Source organism: Oryctolagus cuniculus, chromosome 20 (genome assembly GCF_051225735.1).
Source record: "Oryctolagus cuniculus isolate XC-2025 breed Fujian yellow rabbit chromosome 20, ASM5122573v1, whole genome shotgun sequence".
Lineage (NCBI taxonomy): Eukaryota > Metazoa > Chordata > Mammalia > Lagomorpha > Leporidae > Oryctolagus > Oryctolagus cuniculus.
In genome coordinates this window covers 50,914,233-50,933,218 of record NC_142886.1, presented here as the reverse complement: position 1 = coordinate 50,933,218, position 18,986 = coordinate 50,914,233, and the positions used below count along the sequence as shown (strand labels likewise).

Genomic DNA, 18,986 nt, shown 5'->3' with positions numbered 1-18,986 from the left:
AACCCGGGCCAGCCTCCAGGCCCCAGGAGGGTGCCACACAGCCACTGTGCCCAGACCTCCCGGGGCGGGGGCACTCAGCACAGCAGGAGACAAGGGCTGCCTGGGACACCCCCATTCCCGCCAAGAAACGTCTCCTTCCCTGTTGCCTGGAGCTCCACAATGAGCCTCTGCAGCCCCCACCGTCCACCCACGGCTGCCCGCGTTCCTGGGCCTGCCGGAGGAAGCCGAGATGCTGATCTCGTGCCCAGTGCAGGTTGCCCTGTCCCCTGGGTGATGCCTGCAGGCACAAACGGCCAGGACGCCCTTGAGGTCACACAATGGTCAGAACTGCCGCGCCCCCACCTCTCCTCTGGGCACGAGCAAGTGATGTGCAGGAAGCAGCCGGCAGCCCTGAAGGACAGAGCTGGAAAGGGCTGGGAGTGACCACACAGGTGCATGCCCCGGTCAGGAGCTGGGTCAGTGGGGAGAGGCCTGGGGGGAGGGAAGGCCTCCTGGGGCTGTGGGGACAGAAGTAGGTGGTCCTGAGCACACCCACCCTGCACTCACTCCCAGCCAGCTGCTCCACACCAGGAGGTGCAGCCTTGAGCGCACTGCCAGGGACCAGGCGACCTGGTCTCCTACCAGCCCCGAGCGTGAGAACCGGCGGGGACAACACAGTCCCCTGGAAGGGACCCTTGGAGCCCTGGAAGGGCACGGCTGGGGGCAATGACTCCCGACTCCTTCCTGCGCATCTGTCCTCCATTCACCTGGAAGGCAGACAGGGACTTCCATCGGCTGAGTCACTTCCCAAGTTCTCAGGCTGAAGCCAGGAGCCTGGAACTTTATCCAGGTTTCCCAAGTGGGTGGCAGGGACCCAACCACTTGAGCTATCACCTGCTGCCTCCCGGGAACACATCAGCAGGAAGCCCCAACTGGAAGCAGAGCCGGGACTCAGACCCCAGCACTCGGACATGGGCTGCAGGTGTTTGAACCCCTGTGCTAGGCGCCCCCCCAAAAGCTCCCCAGCCCCCTTTATTGAAGAGAGGAACTACACTCCTTAAAGCAGGAAGAGCAGGCCAAGATCCAACATCTTCCCTTAAAAAATTTTTTTTGATTATGAAAAATGTCACAGAAATGCAATACCAGAGATTGCACAAAGAATCCCGTACCCCGCTCCCCCGCCTGGGATTATTCTCAGGCAAATCCCAGCCCCCATCCTTGCACAACACTGCAGCGTCCCTAAGGAAGTTGTCATTCCTTGAACTGAAATGGTGGCCAGCGGGGGGGTGGGAGGGGCGGCATGCACAGCCAGGGGCCTTGGAGAAACGTGGCTAGGGGATGTGGGGTGTAAGGGTCTGGCAGTGGGAGCCCCAGGGCTGGAGGAACGAGTCCCAGAATCCTCCCAGAATCCTCGGAGTAGGGTAGCCCCTCCCCACTGTCCCAAGATGGCAAGGGTGCGGCTACCCTCTCAGCTGACCCAACCCAGCATCCTCACCTGGCGCAGCACCTGTGGGCATGGGCATGGAGGGAGTTGGGGGCTAACAGCAGAGTGGAGGGGGACAGGGTGGGGGAGGGGGCCTCTCCTTCCAAAATAGATTCCCCTCACTCCATGCCCTCTGCTTTGCTTCTTCTAACAATGTGCCCGCACCACCTGCCCCCTCTGAAGGGACAGATGTCGGGGAGAAAGCTGATTATTGACCAAGGCTGCAGGCTGTGACCGGAGCTGCGGGTGAGCGTGACCCAATTCGGAGCTATTCTCAGCCTGGTGGGAGCCGAGCTATTCCCTCCGCCGACGCTGCTGCCTCGGAAGCAGCCTGACTTTGAAACGCCCTCGTCCCGCCTGGGCTGGGCCGTGCGGGCCCCTGGCACAGCACACAGGTCTGGGCGCAGGGAGCCCACGGGAACATCTCTGCCGCTCTCCGTCTCAGGAAGCAACCAGGAGCATGCAGAGGGCAGCTCCCTTTCCCAGCGCACGGCCCCTGCTCCAGCCACAGGGCCTTGACCAGGGAGCACCACGGCTCGTGGCAGACCATGCCCATGCTCGGCGGAGGTGGCCGTCAGCACGTGGATGGTGCCCACCTTGCAACCCACGGAGGTCAAGTGAGAGCCACCTGGCCACACCCAGCCCAGGCAGCTTCCTGCCTATCACACCTCTAGATGATAGCCTGGATTTTCTGATCTCCCCTCCACATTATCCTGATAAATCATCCAACTGCCCAAGAGGCATCAGGAGCCAAGACTTGGAGAAAGGCCCTCCCTGGCAGGGGCAGGAGCACCTCAGGTTCCACAGGCAGAGTGGGGCACCAGGCCTGCTGGGCACCACGCTCAGACCCTTGCAAGGGGCAGCTGCTCCAGCCCGGGGACTGGCAGTGGCTGCCTGAACACCTGCCCCCCAGGTGCCCCTCTCCTGAGGAGTCCTCCATGACTGCCCTTTGGCTCTGTAGCCACAGGGGGTGGGGGTCACACAGGGAAACAAGGGCACTTGATGCAGTGTTAAAGGCAGACAGGCAGCTCCCCCAGCTGCACAGTGGGCCCTGGTGGGGCAGGGGAGGCCCTGACCTCCAGCATGCAGGCCAAAGACTGGGAGATGACAGCGTGGCCCTGAAAGAGACACAAGGGACATGGGCAGTCTACAGCATCCCCGTCATCCCACTGGACAGAGGCCAAGCCCCTGGATCCCAGTGTCCCTCACCCCCCCGCCCCGGTGCAAAGACCCTGCCCTGAGGCCCAGCCTGGCCCAGCCTTCCAGGGTGGGTCCTGGTCTGGACCAGAGCAGGGGAGCGAGGCGGTGGGGCCCAGGCCCGCAGGGAGATGTGCTTCAGCCAGCCTGGGGAGGCCGAGGTGAGGGCTGGGTGAGGGCTGGGCAGGTTCCCATGGATCCCTGCCGTGCGAGGAACCCCGTGCTACTGACTCAGAGGTGAGCAGGGACCTGCTGACCGCTGGCTCACTGCAAGCCCAGCCTGCTCCTCTGGGAGTCAGGGCCCGTCTGCAGAACTGGGTACCGCGTGACTTCAGTTCCTCTGCTGCGTTTGGGGGCGGGGCGGGGGGCTCCCAAGCTGCAGCAGCACCGGGAGGTGACCTGTGTGGGACACCCCTGCTGGAGGGTGGGCCAGGCTGGGAAAGCAGTGCTGAGCAAGGCACATCAACAGGGCCTCGAGGAGCACAGGAGCTGCTGCTGCCCCGGCCAGCCTAGCTCATGTTTGGGGGATGAGCTGGAGGGCTACCTGAGGTGGGGCGGGGCTCCAACAGCAGCTGTCCCCCAGGAAGCTGGGTGGACAGGCCTTGCAGCTCCAGGGACTCCCCAGGAATCAAGAGGGCGGACCCTCCAGGGTTTAGGAGGGGGTGTGTACACAGTGAGGTGTAAGGCCAAGGGCTCTAGAGGGAGGGCCTGGTGCTGACACACACAGGGACACACACACTCCTCCCAACCTCTGGGACAAGGGGCCCTTTCTGCAGTCGGATGGGGGTGGCCACATACTCGCCCCCTTGTCCACTGAGTCAGGCCATTGTCCTGGAGTTGAAAGCCTCCGTGGTGCCTACCCTGGGATGGGGAAGGGAAAAGCAGGAGCCAGGGCACACGTAAGGGCGGCACGTTCAGCGCCCTGTCGGGCACACGAGGGTTGGCCTCTTAGCAGCACAGTGCCCTGGGCTGGCATCCAGACGCTGGGGAAGCTGAGGCTGGCACCTGGGCCTTCACGCATTAGCGACAGGGTGGCCACACTGGCAGCACACCAGGCCCTGGGCGCCCATCCTCTACGGTCCTCTGCCCCACTTCACACCACTGTCCCTTACAGGGGCTCCCCATGACCCCCAGGGTCTCATGAGAGGCAGGGGTACCTGAGGAAGTCTAGGATTGTGAACCCTGGCTTCAACAGAGAGCCCACCAGGGCACCCTAGGCAACGCTGTCCTCTGGGTGGGAGCCATGGCTGGGCCAGGGCAGCAGGAGGCAGGTCCCCAGAGTTGGTGGGAAGCGGCTGCCCTGCCCTTGGGATCAGAAGTGGGACAGCTGGGACTCGAACTGGCACCCATAGGGGACACACATGGCAGAGTCACCTCCCCTGGTCCTCCTCAGCACTGCGCGAGGGTAGAGGAGCTAGGGCATGGGTCTTGGGGTCAGCTCCACCCTCAGCTTTTGGCTAAGCTCAAGGACAGCCAGCAGCCACGGCCCTGCAACAGGCACAGGGTGAACACGGCCAAGACCTGGAGGCCAGCACCAGCCTCAGGGCCAGGCCGAGGCCTCCTCTGCCTCCTCTGCCCGCTGCCGCTTGGGTCAGACCCGTCACCCTCAACCTAGAGCCCCTGGCTTCAATACCGGGAGAGCCTGTGACAGACTTCATGTTGGCAACACAGCAGTAGGGACAGGGCCTGAGCTGGACAGTGACGTGGGCAGAGGTCTCCCCTGTTAAGAACCAGAAAGTCCCATAGGCCTCCAGCAAGGCCACCCCTCCGTACCCTCCCCCTTTGGCCACCCAGGAGGCCATAAGCCCCGCCCTGCCATCTGTTTCCAAAACAGGCCAGACAGGCTCTGCTGACCATACAAGGAAGACGCTGGCCTCCTAGCCAGGCCTGTGGTGCTCCCAGCTCCTGGGGGCTCCCATCACAGCCCACTAGCCTGGGGTCTTGGTGGCAAAGGTCAGGTAGCCGGTGTGGCCCACGGCCTCCTTCATGGGCGTGCCGCTGCGGAAGGGGCTGGCGTCAGAGCCGGCGGGGGGCCCGATGCTGGCCCCCAGGTCCGGCAGGGGCAGGCTGACTGTGCGCACGTTGTAGAGCTGCGGTAGCACCTCCAGGGTGCTCAGCTCCGTGAAGCCGCGGGCTGCCAGGGCCTGGCACGTGCGCTGCACCTGCTCGATGCACGGCGAGAAGGAGCAGAAGCGCCCACCTGTGAGGAGCAGGAGATGGGGTCAGAGGGCAGGGGCCAGCAGAACCCCCAGAAGCCCTTCCTGGGACCTGACCTCACCCTAAGACAGTCCCAACAGATGCCAAGCCTTGGGCCACAGACAGCTGGAACCCCAGGACTCAAGGGCCCTGTGGAGACCTCACCGTCACCAACTGGCCTGCCCTGGGGCAGGAGCCCTCCTGGGGCTGCAGCTCACCTGCCCAGGCCAAGCCCTCCAGACAGCACCCCCAGCTGTCCTGTGCCCACTGTCTCCAGCCAGCAGGCAGCCAGGGCCGGGCCAAGGCGGGCTGTGCCAGCACAGCCATCCTCACAGCTCCGCCTGCACGGGGCTGCGGGGGCTGCTGCTGTCACAGGAAATGAGGGGCTGTCGCTTGCTCCTGGGAACAGGCGGTGCCCACTCTGAACAGAGCTTGACAGCCCCTCCCTGCTGCCTCCCACTGGGGAAGCCCACCTGCTTCCCCAGGCCTGCCTGCAGCGCATCAGAGTCCAATCCTGGTACAGCTTACAGCGTGGCAGGTCCTCACACCCCGAGGTCTGCCGCCTTCAGCCGTGGCAGACCAGGGGCCCCTGGGCGGTCTGAGGTGGGAAGAGGTACCTGCAGCTCAGCACCAGGGCCAAAGGGCAGGGCCCGCCCCCAGACAAGCGAGCTGCCTCAGAACACCCAGTCCACGAAGAGGCTGGGGCCTCTGGCCCAGAACGCCAAGTCCAGGCAAGGCCTAGGAGGGGCGCCCAGGCCAGGAAGCAGACAGCCAAAAGCCTGAGGGAGGCGCCACAGCAACAGCAAAGACAGAATGAGGCCCCAGCTCAGCGTCCCCAGCGGCCTGGACCAAGGTCCGAGCAGCGTGGGCAAAGCGGGAAGGCATGTCCGTGTGGGGGCCCAGTGGCTGCACCCCCCACTCCTGGCCCCAGGCCATCTCAGCAGAGACCAGGGACACGCGGTCCAGGGCCAAGCCTGAGCCAGCAAGCAGGGGCCCCCACTTGCTATCTGAGCTGGCCTGAGCTCCCACCCACCGTCCTCCCAGGCCCTCCTGAAGGCAGCTACAGCTGGGAGGGGGAGGGGCCCTGGTGGCCTGCGCCAGCTCCTTCTCCAGAAAAGGGAAAAACCCTGGGCCCCGCCGCCCGCCTCCCTGGCTCAGGGCCGACCTTCCCAGGCCGCTCCGCCTCCGCCTGCAGCATCTTCCCTAAAAGGGGCCGGCCTGCCAGGCGCTGCAGCAGCGGGGCCGGGGGTGGGGGAAGGGATTGGCAGGAAATGGTTGGGAGCAGGGGCTACCCCTGCAACCTCCACCCTGGCCCCCAGATGGCTCCCATCTCACGTGGGCAGGGGGCACAGCCAAGGAGAGGGCGAGCAGGGAGAGGACTCCTCCAGCCAGCCTGACCCCTCCCCACCTTGGCCGAGAAGGGCCGGAGCCCGGCCTCTGCTGTTTGTGTGGCCTGGGGGTCCTCAGAACTCTCCCGGCTCCACGTGCCTCCGAGCCAGGACGAGGCCTGGGAGCTCAGCCCCGTGCACCCCTCCCGAGCCGTGCACCCCTCCCGAGCCGCGGACACACCTTCGACCTTGAGGGCGTCCCAGGCGTGGCCCACGGCCTCCCAGGGCGACGGGATGTCCAGGAAGACGGCATCCGCCACATGGCTCACACCGAAGCCGCTGCGGCACACGTCCTGGGTGTGCACAGTCACCCAGCGGCCCACGCGGTGCTCCTGGAACTCCTGGCGGGCCTTCTCCGCTCGCTGCTGGTGGAACTCTACGGTGTGCAGGTGGCCGGTGGGCGCCACGGTGCGGATGATGGCGTGGGACACAGAACCGCTGCCAGTGCCTGGTGGGATGGGGCAGGCCAGGCGTCGGGGACTGCCTCCCAGCAAACAAACCCATTCTCACCTGCAGACCTGAAGAGGCCCCTGAGGCCAACCCAGGCTTGCAATGAAACAGGTCCAATCCAGAGGCTGTCCGTCCGGCCACCCACTGGGCTTGGGGTGCTCAAACCGGCCCCGTGCTAGTGGGGAGGCCAGCCGGGACTGATGGGCGTGGACAAGAGCCAGGACAGTGGCAGCTCCACCTACTGCGCGGGCACAGTGGAGCTGAGACCTGACGGGCTGGCCTTGTGGGAAGTCTGGGCAGAGCTGATAAGCCCTGGCCTCTCATCCCTCCACACAGCAGATACCCCACTCCCGTCAGCAGCTGCCCACCTCACCCCTCCTTCCTCCCACCTTGCTCAGCCTCAGCCACGTGGCCCGGCAGCCACCGCTCTCCCTCCCACTCACTGCACCCGCCCCACGTCCCGCAGGGCTATCCTGAGTGCTCCCCGACAGCCGCCCATCAGCCTCGGGGCCGCTTCCACGACGAGCCCTCCCGGCGCTGGGCGGTCCTGCCAGACTCCTGCTGCAGCGCCTGCTCACACATGCTGCCTCCCTTAACACCAGCGGTGCTCAGGGTCAGCAAGTGCAGAGCTGGACTGACCCAGCCCATGTCCACCCCTGCCGAGGCCGGTGCCGCGGGGGTGCCCTTGGCTCCCCTCTCCCCGATCCAATTCACCAATAACTCACCGCTCTCCCTGAATCTCTGGGAGCCAACCCTCTTCCCACATCCCCGCCCCTCCCTCCTGGCTCTCCACAAAGGCTGCCTTTAATACTGTCTAAAGCTGGCCATCAGGAGGGGCCCTGGTTGTTCAGCGCTGACACCCCACATGAGCACAGGTTCAAGTCCGGGCTGCTCCACTTCCTGCTCTGGCCTGGAAAAGGAGAAGACGGCCAAGTGCTTGGGCCCTTGCGCCCGCGTGGGAGACCCGGAGGAGGCTTCTGGCTCCTGCCTGGCCCAGTCCCAGCCATGGTAGGTATTTGGGGAATGAGCCAATGGAAGGAAGATCTTTTCTCTGTCTCTCTCTTTCTCTAACTCTTTCAAATAAATAAATATATGTTTACAAAAACACACAGCCAGCAAATCCTCTCCAGCTCACTCAGACAAGGCCACATCTGCACGGCCAGGCACACTCTGCTTCTCACTATGGGACGAACGGCCTGCTATCGACCCTGAGGTGCACACTTCCTCCCCAGTTTCACTCCCTTTTCCACACTCGCAACGGGCTCCAACCACAGGGCCTCTGCACGGCTGCTCCTGGTACAGGGCTCTCTCCCGGCTCTCGGCACGCTCGTCATTTTCAATTCAATGTCCACTCCTCAGAGACCTTCCCGGCTGCCATGGCTGGAGGGACCCCCCCACCCCGAGTCGCCCTCAGACAGCGCTTAGAGGTTTCATGGCAATCACTAGTGCTGAGGTGGTCAGCCAGGCCCACTCCCTCTGCTCGACTTCCTGAGCCACAGCACCGGGCCAGGGCTCCTGCCCCGCTCCGTGAGGGGAACCTGGCACATCGCAGGGGCCCAGGAGCAGTGGGGCAAGGGCCTGGGAGGGGGGAACAGCACTGATGGTGCTGACTCTTAGCCCTGCTCTGCACACCACTGCTGCCCAGAACCCCTCGGAGGGGTCAGGGTGGCCTGAGGCCCTCACAAAGCCAGCAGCAGTGGTGCTCAGAGCGTTCCCTGAGCTGGGTCCCAGCTCCCCAGCCGACGGGGAACAGGCCACCCGGCGTCCAGCTGCATGAGGGACCAGGCTGTTCCCGCCAGTCTACTCGCTTCACGGGGACTGCTGACTCCCAGGCACCTCCATCCACCCCTGGGCCCTGGCCCAGCAACATGGGCACTACGTCCCGAGGCCGGTGAAGGCCCAGTGACGGACGAGCACAGGGCCGGCCCCACCACAGTGAGCCTCTGGGGTAGCCCTGGCTCTCTCCAGGAGAGCTCCTCTCCCCCACCCCACAGCACAGGGACGGGGCCTGTGTCAGCACCTTGGTCAGCGCCACGCACCCCTGGCCGCCTCATCCAGGCACCATCTCCCCCAGGGGTCATCACTGGTCCGTCCCCCTCACCTCCCGCCTCCCACTCAGGTGACAGCCCAGCTCCCAGCGGGTTTCCTGCCGTCGACCCCCATCCTGCAGAGAGAGATCTAGAGCCGCCCCGGGCCGCGGGGAGGGCCTGAGCTCGGAGCAGCCGCGGCGCTCACCGGACTCGCAGACCACGGAGCCGGGCCGCAGCTCCAGCATCATGGTGAGCAGGGCGATGTCCGTGGAGTACAGGATCTGTGTGCGGTGCGGCAGGTTCAGCGTCCACAGCTCGGGCGTGGGGTGCAGCACGTACACCCAGCCCCCCCGGCCGCAGGTCACCTTGGAGCCGAAGGGGCGGCCGATGAGGTCGACCGAGTGCCGCAGGACGCCGTGCCGGGTCTGGGTCTGAGCCCCTCGCTGTACACGCACGGCCACCATGGCGCCGTGGCCCAGGGACAGGATGGCCGTGTCACCCTCCTTGATCAGCTCCTCATAAGCCACGAAGCTCATGGTGTTACTGTCGGGCACGTGCCAGAGACCTGGGGAGGTGTGGGCACGAGGTCAGGGCCTGGGGCTCGGGCACGAGGGCTGGCGGGCTCGGGCCCAGGCTCTGCGGGACAGGGCAGCTGGACAGCGCCGGGCTCGGACATCGGAAGTGCTTCTTGGTCTGGAGCCTGAGACAGGGCCTTTGAGCTCAACCCAGGGACGGAGCGGGGGAGGCTGGGCCCAGGAACCCTCGCCCAGGCCTGGCTCCACGCCCCGGGTCTGCGGCGGGCAGAGGCCTTCGGGAGGCGTCGCTAGCCGGGTGCAGCCAACGGCCTGTGGGGTGCCTCCGAGCCAGGCTGAACCCCGGGAGCGCCTCCTTCAGCCTCCCCCAGAGGAGGCGGAGGGGGACGTGCGAGGCGTCAGCGTCCGCGGCATGGGGCTGGGGGCGCAGAGGGCAGAAAAACCCAAGGCGGGAAGGGAACCAGGCCCGGCCGCCGAGGGGCGATCCACGGGAGGCGGAGGTGCGCCCCAGGGCCGGCCTCGGAAGGCCCGGGGCGCCGCGACCGGCCCGCGCGCCCCTCCCCCCCGCGCTGGCGTCGGGGGTCCCGCAGTCTCACCCGGGACGCTCCTGCTCCCCGCGCCTCCACACGTGGCCGCGCGACCTCGGCGGCAGCTCCGGCGCTTCCGGCTCCGGACGCGCGGGGATGACGTCACGATGCCCCGCCCCCCCGCGCGGGCTCCTGGGAGCGGCCGGGCCGCCCTTGGCGTGGCTCCCAGAGGACGCGGGGGGCCGACGGGTCTGTGGGTGCCGCTCGTGGTGGAGGGGCCCCCAGCCAGGACAAAAATAAAAGCCCCCCGTTCCCAGCTGGGATGGGCCCGCCCCGATTTCCCTCATGCGCGAGTTAGGGCCGGTGGGCGGCCGCTGCCCGCCCCCCATCGCGGGGGACACTGGGTCCCTGCACCGTGCGCCGCCGGGGGCGGCCCTGCTGGGCCCCTGGCGGATGTCGGAGGACGGGATGGGACGGCTTCGGCCCCCGGCCGGGTGAGGCCTGGGCGGGGCAGAACCGGGGAGAAGCCCGCCCGCCCCGGCTGGAAGCGACCCAGGCCTCAGGCTACTGCAGTCCGGTAGTGGGATGTCCAGGCCGCGGCAGAGCCAGGCCCGAGCTCTGCCAGCCTTGGGGCGCCCGGGACGCCGCCTCCAGCCCCGTCCGCGGCCCCCACCCCTGTTCCCCCCTCCGCGATGCGCCCGCCCCTGAGTCACCCCCTGTTTGCGCCCCGGAGGAAGTGGACTTCCCGCCCCGGGAGTCGTCTTGCCCAGCCTCTGGGCCGCTGTGTGGCGACGCCGGCGCCTGCCCCGAGCCTGAATTAGGGCTCCTGACTCAGCTGCGGTTTCCCTCGCCCAGCTTCCCGCTTCTGCGCGTTGCCGCCTGCCCGGCTCCTCCCGCGCCCGCTTCTCCACCGGGCCTGGGTGGGCGAGCAGAGGCCGCCTCCCCCAGGGTTCTGCTGGGGGCCCGCCCTGGGCCCCTTCCCAGGGTGGAGCTTGTCCCCTGGGGATCAGGATAAGGAGCTCGCCTAAGTCCAGGCAGTCCGTGTGGTCACACTGGGCCTTAAAGCTGGCAAACCGACGAGGCCAGGCAGGAGGGAGGCCCCGGGTAAGAGGTCCGGACGTGTGCAGGAAAGGGGCAGCTAAGCCCACCGCTGGGAGGGCTGCTCCGCCCACATCCCCCCCAGCTGCCTGCCACAGCCCTGTGCCTGGGACCCCAGCCGGCTTCTCTGGTTCCTCGGAGCTCAGGGGCAGGGAGCCCTGGGATGGGAAACAAGGCCCACCCCCTGCCCACCCGCCTCCCCTCGGCTCCACCCGCCCTGTCTGCCCGGCTCAGCTCAGCTCCTTCCTCTGAATAAACCGGTCTTGGCTAATGTGTAACCGCCTGTGGTTTCTGAGGCTGAGGCACCAGGGCCCCTCCGCTGCCCAGCGACAGCCCAGCTTCCTGCCTGGACACTGCCAGACTGGCTCCTGTGCGCCCTGGGGGAGGCAGAGCGGTCTGCAGAGGAGGGGCAGGGTGGCCGGTCAGCTCCAGGCCCCTGCTCCCCCCTGGAGGGGGCCGCCAGGACCCCTGAGCCGGCTCCGCCGGATTCGGGTCTGAAGACCGCCGCTGCCGCTGCCCCCTTCACACCCTCGGTCTGTTCCCAAGGGCACTCCCGGGTCAGGGGGGCACTGGGGACAGACACGCCAGGACCCGCGAGGTGTGCTGGACCTCTGACCGAGCTCTTCTGTTGCCCAACTAGCAATCTTCTGATTATCTGCAAAACAGGAAAAAAAACACCCCTCGGGGCGCCGGGGGTGGGGGGCGAGTAAGAGGACGCCGAGCCCCAGGCTGGAGCCAGTGCCTCTCGCCACAGCTCTGCCCTCTGGCCCTCACCTCTGCAATCCTGACCTTGCCTGTGAGGGAGAGGGGAGGGGGCGTGGACGGAGGGGGCGTGGACGGGTCAGGGCCTCACTGGGGTGGGGCAGGCAGGTGACCTTGGAGGGGCGGAAGAGCTGGAACAGAGGAAGCCCCGAGTGACCCCTGCCCGCCGCAGGGGGTCTGGGGGACTGTGTGATAGGAAGAGAAACGAGCATTTCGGGGCTCTGGGGGTGGGGTGGGGTGGAGTGGGGTGGGGGCGAGCAGCTGCAGACATTCCTCAGATTGGGAAAGCAGGAATGCTGGCTTAAGGAACACCTGCTGTCTGGCCGTTTGTCTCTTTACTTGGGTTTTATGGCTCTAAGAAGCGCAGAATACCAAGGTGGGGGAGGGGGGAGGCAGGAATTCCCTCGGCAGCGGCCGAGGGCCGGGACCTGGGCCGGGGACACCACACCCTCCAGGGCTCACTCTGCCAGAGGCCGACCCGCTCTCCTGTGCTCTGCACCTGTGCACCTGCCGCGGCTCCAGGGCCCTCCCTTCAGGGACTCCTCCTCAGTGCCCCTCAAGCCTGGGCTGCTGCGCTGGCCGGGGGGCTGCCCGGGCACCCCAGTGCACCCCGACGCGGACTCACGGTCGCCCTCCAGCAGCAGGGCTGTGCCCTTTCTCCCGGTGCTGCCCACGTGGTCCCCAGCACCTGGCACCCCTCAGGTGCTCAGGCACAGCTGTGTGTGGAGGAGGGGTTGTAAAAGCAGGCAGATACGGGCTCCTACGCCGTGAAGGAGGGACAGGATGCCTCCGCTCGCCTGACGCCTGATACTCCTCCCAGGCAGATGCCCGAGACCCTGGCCAGCCCCGAGGGTGGCACCAGGGTCTACCCGGTCTCTTCTCCGATTTCACTCCCACTCCCGCGTCACCTGGTCCGCTTGCGGAGAGCCCGGAGGCTGTCCTCGGGGTGGCTGCGTTCCTAGAAGTGGGCTGGCTGGGTCACAGAGTTCGAACATGTTTTGTTTTCACGGACACTGCCAAGTTACTCTCCAAAAAGGATGCCGGGGGCAGGAAGTGGAACTGGCCCCCACCTGGGGTTGGTGTGTCTCCTGGATTTCCCCAGCCTGGGTGGGTGGTTTTATTTCCGGGATTCCGACTTAGTGAGGCTTCCTCAGCCTCCCGCGGCCGGCTTCCTCCCCACCTTAGCCCAGCGCCTCTGGGCCGCCTTGCGGGTGGGGTGCTGGGAAGCCGTGCCCGGTGCGGAGGCCCCGGGGCGAGTGCCCTCTCCTAGGAGGAAGTGGGCCCCTGGGTCTCCTCCGGTTCGATGGAGCCCATGGACTCGCCCAAGGTCGGCCCCCGCGGCGCCGCGGGGTTGGGCCGCAGCCAGCTCGCCCCTCCCGCGCCTAGCGCTGCACCCGATCGCCCGGGAGACGCCCGCAGGCACCTTGAGGAAGGTCGGCGGCTCCGGGCCGCTGGGCCGGGCCGGGCCGGGGGCAGCACTGGCTGCGGAAGCCGCGGACGCTTTCGCTCGGCCCCTCGCCGCCAACCTCGGGGACTGGCGGGGATGAGAAAAGGCGGGAGTGGGGTGGGCAAGGACCCCAGCGTCCTCCAGCGCCCGGTGGTTCTCGGGCCTCAGTTTCCCCGGCCGATACAGTGAGTGCGCGAGGGGGAGAGGCCCAAGATGTCCAAGAACCGGGGTCCCGCGCCGGGGATCCCAGGCGGGAGCCGGCGGGGTGGCCGGGTAGCGCGGGGTCCCGGCGAGGGCATAGCAGAGGGGGGCTGTCCGGGGTGTCGGGGGCTGCAGGCGACGGACAAAGCCCCGGCACCTCCCCGCTGCTCGGGCCAATGGAATGAATGGGCTATAAATAGCGGCCAATGGGCGGCCCGCATCGCGCCCCTTAAGAGCCTCGGGAGCGCGGAGCCGCCGCTGTTCGCCAGCGCCGCGCCCGGAGCTGCAGACCGAGCCCCCAGCCCGCCCGCCAGCCTGGTGAGGGGCCCGAGGGACGGCTGGGACGGTGGCGTCGCGTGCGGAGGGGCCCCGGGGGCCGCGGCGCCGCCTGGAGAGCGCGGGGGGTCCCGCCAGGGTCCCTGGCGATTGCAGGCGCCTTCCGCGCGCGCTGTGGACCCGCTGACCTTGGCAGCGTCTGGGGGGCTCCGGGGCTTTGGGCCGCGGCGCCGGGAGTGGTTTGCAGGGCCCAGCGGCCGGGGCGCGCGGTGCTAGCTGACCCGCGTCTCCCCGCAGTCCGCCGCTGCCGCCGCCATGCCCTTCTCCAACACCCACAACACGCTGAAGCTGCGCTTCCCGGCCGAGGACGAGTTCCCCGACCTGAGCGCCCACAATAACCACATGGCCAAAGTGCTGACCCCCGAGATGTACGCCGAGCTGCGCGCCAAGAGCACGCCCAGCGGCTTCACGCTGGACGACGTCATCCAGACCGGCGTCGACAACCCGGGTACGCGCATCCCCGGGCCGGGGTCCCCGGCGGCGGCGGCGGCGCGCGCGGGCCTGGCGGTGACGTCTCTGCCTTCCTCCCGCCCCCAGGCCACCCGTTCATCATGACCGTGGGCTGCGTGGCGGGCGACGAGGAGTCCTACGAGGTGTTCAAGGAGCTCTTCGACCCCATCATCGAGGACCGGCACGGCGGCTACAAGCCCAGCGACGAGCACAAGACCGACCTCAACCCCGACAACCTGCAGGTGCGCGCGCGGGCGGCGGGCGGCGGGCGGCGGGCGGGGAGGCATCCCGGCGCTCACTCCTGGCCCCCGCACCCAGGGCGGCGACGACCTGGACCCTAACTACGTGCTGAGCTCGCGGGTGCGCACTGGCCGCAGCATCCGGGGCTTCTGCCTGCCCCCGCACTGCAGCCGCGGCGAGCGCCGCGCCGTCGAGAAGCTGGCGGTGGAAGGTAGGCGCCAGGGGCGGGGGTCAGCCGCACCACCCCTCCCCGCTTATTAACCAGCCACCCGAGCCGCCGCCGCGCCCTTGTCTGCGCCTGCCCGTGTCCGGAGGGGCCGAGGCCCTGAGGCCCTGCCGGGCACCCAGACGGGGCGGGCTCAGCAGTGCGCCGCTGTTGTCCGCAGCGCTGTCCAGCCTGGACGGCGACCTGGCCGGCAGGTACTACGCGCTCAAGAGCATGACCGAGGCGGAGCAGCAGCAGCTCATCGACGACCACTTCCTCTTCGACAAGCCCGTGTCGCCCCTGCTGCTGGCCTCCGGCATGGCCCGCGACTGGCCGGACGCCCGCGGTATTTGGTGAGCGCGTGGCCCCCTGCGCTGCTCGCCACCCCGCTCCCCTCGGGAGTGGGGCGCACAGTGGCCGAGGAGGCCGAGGGAGGGGCCGGGTGCGCCCGGTTTGGTACTGCCTCGGTCCTGCGCAGGTGACCTTGGCCGCGCAGGGTGGACGGAAGCCTCAGCCTCCGTGGGGCGCAGACGAGGGCCCTGGCTCCTTGTTGTCTTGTTTTCCCTACCTCCCTCGCCTGGCTCCCGTTCCCCTCGGGATTCTGGCAGGTGCTGGGTGACGCAGGAGCTTCCTGCCAGTGAGGGCGGAGCCGCCGCCGGGGGCCTCGGCGCTCAGGGAGCAGCGCTTCCCCTGGGTGGGGGATGAGTGCTGCCCCTGCCCCCCACCCTCTGGTCTCCCTGTTTCCCGCAGTGTTGATGGGGCTGGGGTCTCGAGGCAGCCCCTTCCCCGGTGGAGTGGGGGGCTCGCCCTGACGGGGCCTCTCCTCCAGGCACAATGACAACAAGACCTTCCTGGTGTGGATCAACGAGGAGGACCACCTCCGGGTCATCTCCATGCAGAAGGGTGGCAACATGAAGGAGGTGTTCACGCGCTTCTGCAATGGCCTCACCCAGGTCAGCGCCGGGGCCGGGGGCAGGGCAGACCCCAGACCCCAGAGCGCAGGCGCGGGCGTCCTCAGGCCACGTCCTCATGCCCTGTGCTCCACCACCTCCAGATCGAAACGCTCTTCAAGTCTAAGAACTACGAGTTCATGTGGAACCCTCACCTGGGCTACATCCTCACCTGCCCCTCCAACCTGGGCACGGGGCTGCGGGCAGGCGTGCACATCAAGCTGCCCCACCTGGGCCAGCACGAGAAGTTCTCCGAGGTGCTCAAGCGGCTGCGGCTTCAGAAGCGAGGCACAGGTGAGGGGGGCAGAGGCTGCAGGCAGCCCTCTCCCCACGTCCTCCTCTCTCTGACCTGGCTGTCTCCCATGCCCAGGTGGTGTGGACACGGCCGCCGTGGGCGGGGTCTTTGACGTCTCCAACGCCGACCGCCTGGGCTTCTCCGAGGTGGAGCTGGTGCAGATGGTGGTGGACGGCGTGAAGCTGCTCATTGAGATGGAGCAGCGGCTGGAGCAGGGCCAGGCCATCGACGACCTCATGCCTGCCCAGAAGTGAAGCCGGCCCGTGCCTGCCACCAGCCCCGCTTCCTAACTTATTGCCCGGGCAGCGCCCACACGCACCCCGAAGTTCACCCGGCGGCTGAGCCCTTAGCCTCGCTGTAGAGACTTGTGTCGCCCCCGGTAGAGTCTATTTTTTTGATGGCTAAGATGTTGCTGATGCTGAAATAAACCAGGGTTTTGGCCTGCCCTCCGTCTCTGCGTGGTGCCTTCCCTTCAACAGCCAGGCCACAGGGGTCCTGGTTCCGCCTACTGGCCTCCGTTCCTTTTGTTTTTCTTAAAGATTGGAAGGCAGAGTGACAGACAGATATCCACCTGCTAACCCTAACCCTAACCCTCCCCAAATGACCAAAACAGCCAGGGCTAGGCCAGGCCGAAGCCAGGAGTCAAGAACTCCATCCAGGTCTCCCACGTGAGTGGCAGGGCCACAGTACCATGAGTGCCTGGGCCATCATCTGCTGCCTTCCCGGGTGCATCAGGGTGTAGCTGCACGCCCATGGGCGATGTGGGGGTCCTAAGTGGCAGTTTAACCCTCTGCTAACAGCAGCCCGGCCTTGCTTTCTCCCAGGTGGAGCCTAGCTGGGAGCCGGTCACTTGGCTGTGCCTGCCCATCCCCTCTGGGCTCCTCTCTGCTCTCCTGCTCCGCTCTGAGTCTGGATGGGCCGTGGGGGCCGGGACAAGGCGGGAGGCAGGGAGGGAGGAGCTCCAGGCCTGAGCGCCAGCCTGAGCATCTAAGGGCATTTGGTTCTGGGGGTGGAGCCTGGCACTGGGCTGAGCCCCATCCTGGCCTCCTTCGACTCCCATCTGTCGCTGCAGTAACCTTGTCTCCGCCGGTCTCCCCTCCCTCCTAGCTTCCAGTCGGAGTGCCAGCCCATCCGACCCCCTTCCCCGAGCTGTAGGCCCCTCTGCTCCGGCCCCTCTGAAGTCTGCTTTTCAGGGCCCTCCAAGTGCCTGCCCTGGGCTGGAGGGGGGCAGGGTTGTTTGGGGCGTGGCCTCCCTCTGTCCCACCCTTCCAGGCACACACCCCACCCCCAAGCCCCACCGGCTACAGCGCCTGTCTTCCTCTGGTTTGGGCCCTACCAGGGTTGGGTGCCCTGAGGGACTCTGGCCAGGGCTACAGGGTGGAGGTGGGAGGGGTGAGACTGGGCCTCCAGCTCCTCAGCAATGAGGAGTCTGCTGCCACCTGCTGGCCAGGGCCTCCCCTGTCGCGGGGGCTTCAGCCAGAACTCCCTGGCCTCTAGTCCTGGGTGGTGACCCGGACGCTGGGCCCAGGAGGCAGCAGTGGGGTATGTGCTGTCAGAGGCCGGCTCCCTCTGGAGGCCTTCCAGGTGGCATCGCAGTTCCAGCTGGGGGACTGGGAAGTAGGGGGCAGAGGCCGGAAGTCTTGGGCTGGAGCCTGGCCCTCCCCCCGCCCACTGGCCCGGGGGTCCAGGCCGGGTCTGCGCTTACCCTTTGCGAGCAGGCTGCGGCCTGGCCAGGCTGGAGGCAGGTGGGGGATGGGCTGGGCCTCACAGTGGACTGCAGCCTGTGGTGACTCAGAGGGCTGTGACAAGCCACAGGAAATGCAGGCCAGGCCCTGCATGACAACTAGGCGCTGTCACCCCTGCAGAGGCCGGGGCTTCCCGCCTGCTCCCTGGAAGCACCCAGCGGCACAGGCCTGCAGCACCGGGCCCCTCGCCACCAGCTTGGGCAGAGTGGGCTCAGAACTGTCACTGGGGAGTGCAGACCCCATGGCCCCCCACCCGAGGCAGGCCTCACTCCCTTCTTCAGGGCTGGGCCCTCCCGGCAGCACCAGGGACCCAAATAGCTCAGGGCCTGGCACAGGGCAATTCTGTTTTGTGAGGCAGTAAAGCTAGAAAGGGGTCCCCGCCCACGCCTGTGCGCAGGCCCAGGGCCACGCCCGGGCTGACCCACCTCTTGGCACAGCTGCGTCCCTGGGCCACTTGTCCCTCCGCCCTTCGCCACACCCCCCTATTTTCTCTTGCTCTGTTGCGTGCACTCTTGTGAACCTGGCTAGTTCCCTTTGGGGCCTGCCGGGACCAAACACAGTCCCCTCGCTGGAGGAGGGATCTTCCTGAGGCCACACACACAGAGCAGACAACCCCAAGCCCTCCGGATTCCAGGGACTCCAACTGTCCAGTTTAATCCTTGCCATCCAGTCAAGCGCGGGAAGTCAAAGACCCAGGCAGCCACTTCCGCGGGTCCCCTCTGCAGGCGGGGTTGCAGGTCTCAGTGGGGCAGCCCAGGTGCAGTGCACGCATTCATACATGGGAATCGGTGGTTCCCCGGCCGGGAACAACCCCACAGCAGCCGTGGCACTCTGGTCGATGGGGGTCGGGGGCTCCTTTGTGCTGGGGACGCCCAGCGTGCTGCAGGACGCATGGTCCCATCCCTGGCCTCCAACCACTGCGCAGCAGCCGTACCTGCCTCACCCCCTCCGCCTGTGACCACCAGAGGTGGCTCTAGCCGTGCTCGGGGGCAGGCCTGTCCAGCTGCAGTATGCGAAAGCCAGCAGGGACTGCTTTCTGTCCACCGGGTCCCACGCGGACGGCGGCGTGCTGAGCAGGTTATGAAACAGCCCGTGCTCAGAGCCCACACAGAGCACGAATGGAGAACCCGAGCAGCAGTCAGCTGCGGGGGGGCCGCGGCCGACGCCCTCACACCTCACCGTGCAGATTTTCCATGCTGAACACGCATTACTTACATAAGCCAAAATACATTTTTTGAAGTGGTGTTTTTCCTTAAAAAGAAAAAAAAAGCTCTCTTGCATCACAGGCTGTGGGAGGTCACTGAGGCTTGGCTGGACTGTGCCAGCACCACACCCCAAGGCTCCCCACAGAGGGAAACCGAGGCTGAGAGAGGCGAGTGAGACCGCGGGCCTCCTAGTCCTGGGCTCTGCCCGCCGCTCCGACGTTCGGAGCATCCTCGACCTTCCAGCGCCGGGGCTGCTCTTCCCGGCACTT

At 67.0% G+C, this 18,986-nt stretch overlaps 2 protein-coding genes across 4 annotated transcripts; one reads left to right on the top strand and one right to left on the bottom strand.

The window, feature by feature from the left end:
* Positions 1-1,036: 1,036 nt before the first annotated feature.
* Positions 1,037-9,984, bottom strand: TRMT61A (tRNA methyltransferase 61A). Of its 2 annotated transcripts, XM_008248639.5 has the most exons (5): positions 9,853-9,984; positions 9,089-9,288; positions 8,929-9,004; positions 6,425-6,691; positions 4,298-4,859 (listed from the first exon to the last, which is right to left on the bottom strand). In XM_008248639.5, the coding sequence occupies exons 2-5, from the start codon at positions 9,257-9,259 to the stop codon at positions 4,588-4,590; spliced, it is 786 nt and encodes a 261-aa protein (XP_008246861.1). In that variant the 5' UTR covers positions 9,260-9,288; positions 9,853-9,984; the 3' UTR covers positions 4,298-4,587. The 2 variants fall into 2 exon arrangements, with proteins under 2 accessions (XP_002721756.1, XP_008246861.1); XM_002721710.6 differs by having other exon boundaries at positions 1,037-4,859; positions 8,929-9,288.
* A 3,564-nt stretch (positions 9,985-13,548) lies between these two features.
* CKB (creatine kinase B) lies at positions 13,549-16,213 on the top strand. Of its 2 annotated transcripts, XM_051834795.3 has the most exons (8): positions 13,549-13,609; positions 13,865-14,075; positions 14,165-14,319; positions 14,396-14,528; positions 14,704-14,875; positions 15,352-15,475; positions 15,577-15,766; positions 15,843-16,213. In XM_051834795.3, exons 2-8 carry the CDS (start codon positions 13,883-13,885, stop codon positions 16,019-16,021), a joined length of 1,146 nt encoding a protein of 381 aa, XP_051690755.1. In that variant the 5' UTR covers positions 13,549-13,609; positions 13,865-13,882; the 3' UTR covers positions 16,022-16,213.
* The last annotated feature ends 2,773 nt before the right edge of the window (positions 16,214-18,986 follow it).

Coding starts and splice junctions, on each gene's coding strand:
- TRMT61A (XM_002721710.6), bottom strand. CDS start 9,259: ATGAGCTTCGTGGCTTATGAGGAGCTGATCAAGGAGGGTGACACGGCC. Junction 6,692..8,928: donor CTCCGTGGTCTGCGAGTCCG/GTGAGCGCCGCG, acceptor CCATCCCACCAG/GCACTGGCAGCGGTTCTGTG. Junction 4,860..6,424: donor GGACGCCCTCAAGGTCGAAG/GTGTGTCCGCGG, acceptor TGCTCCTCACAG/GTGGGCGCTTCTGCTCCTTC.
- CKB (XM_051834795.3), top strand. CDS start 13,883: ATGCCCTTCTCCAACACCCACAACACGCTGAAGCTGCGCTTCCCGGCC. Junction 14,076..14,164: donor GACCGGCGTCGACAACCCGG/GTACGCGCATCC, acceptor TCCCGCCCCCAG/GCCACCCGTTCATCATGACC. Junction 14,529..14,703: donor CGAGAAGCTGGCGGTGGAAG/GTAGGCGCCAGG, acceptor TGTTGTCCGCAG/CGCTGTCCAGCCTGGACGGC.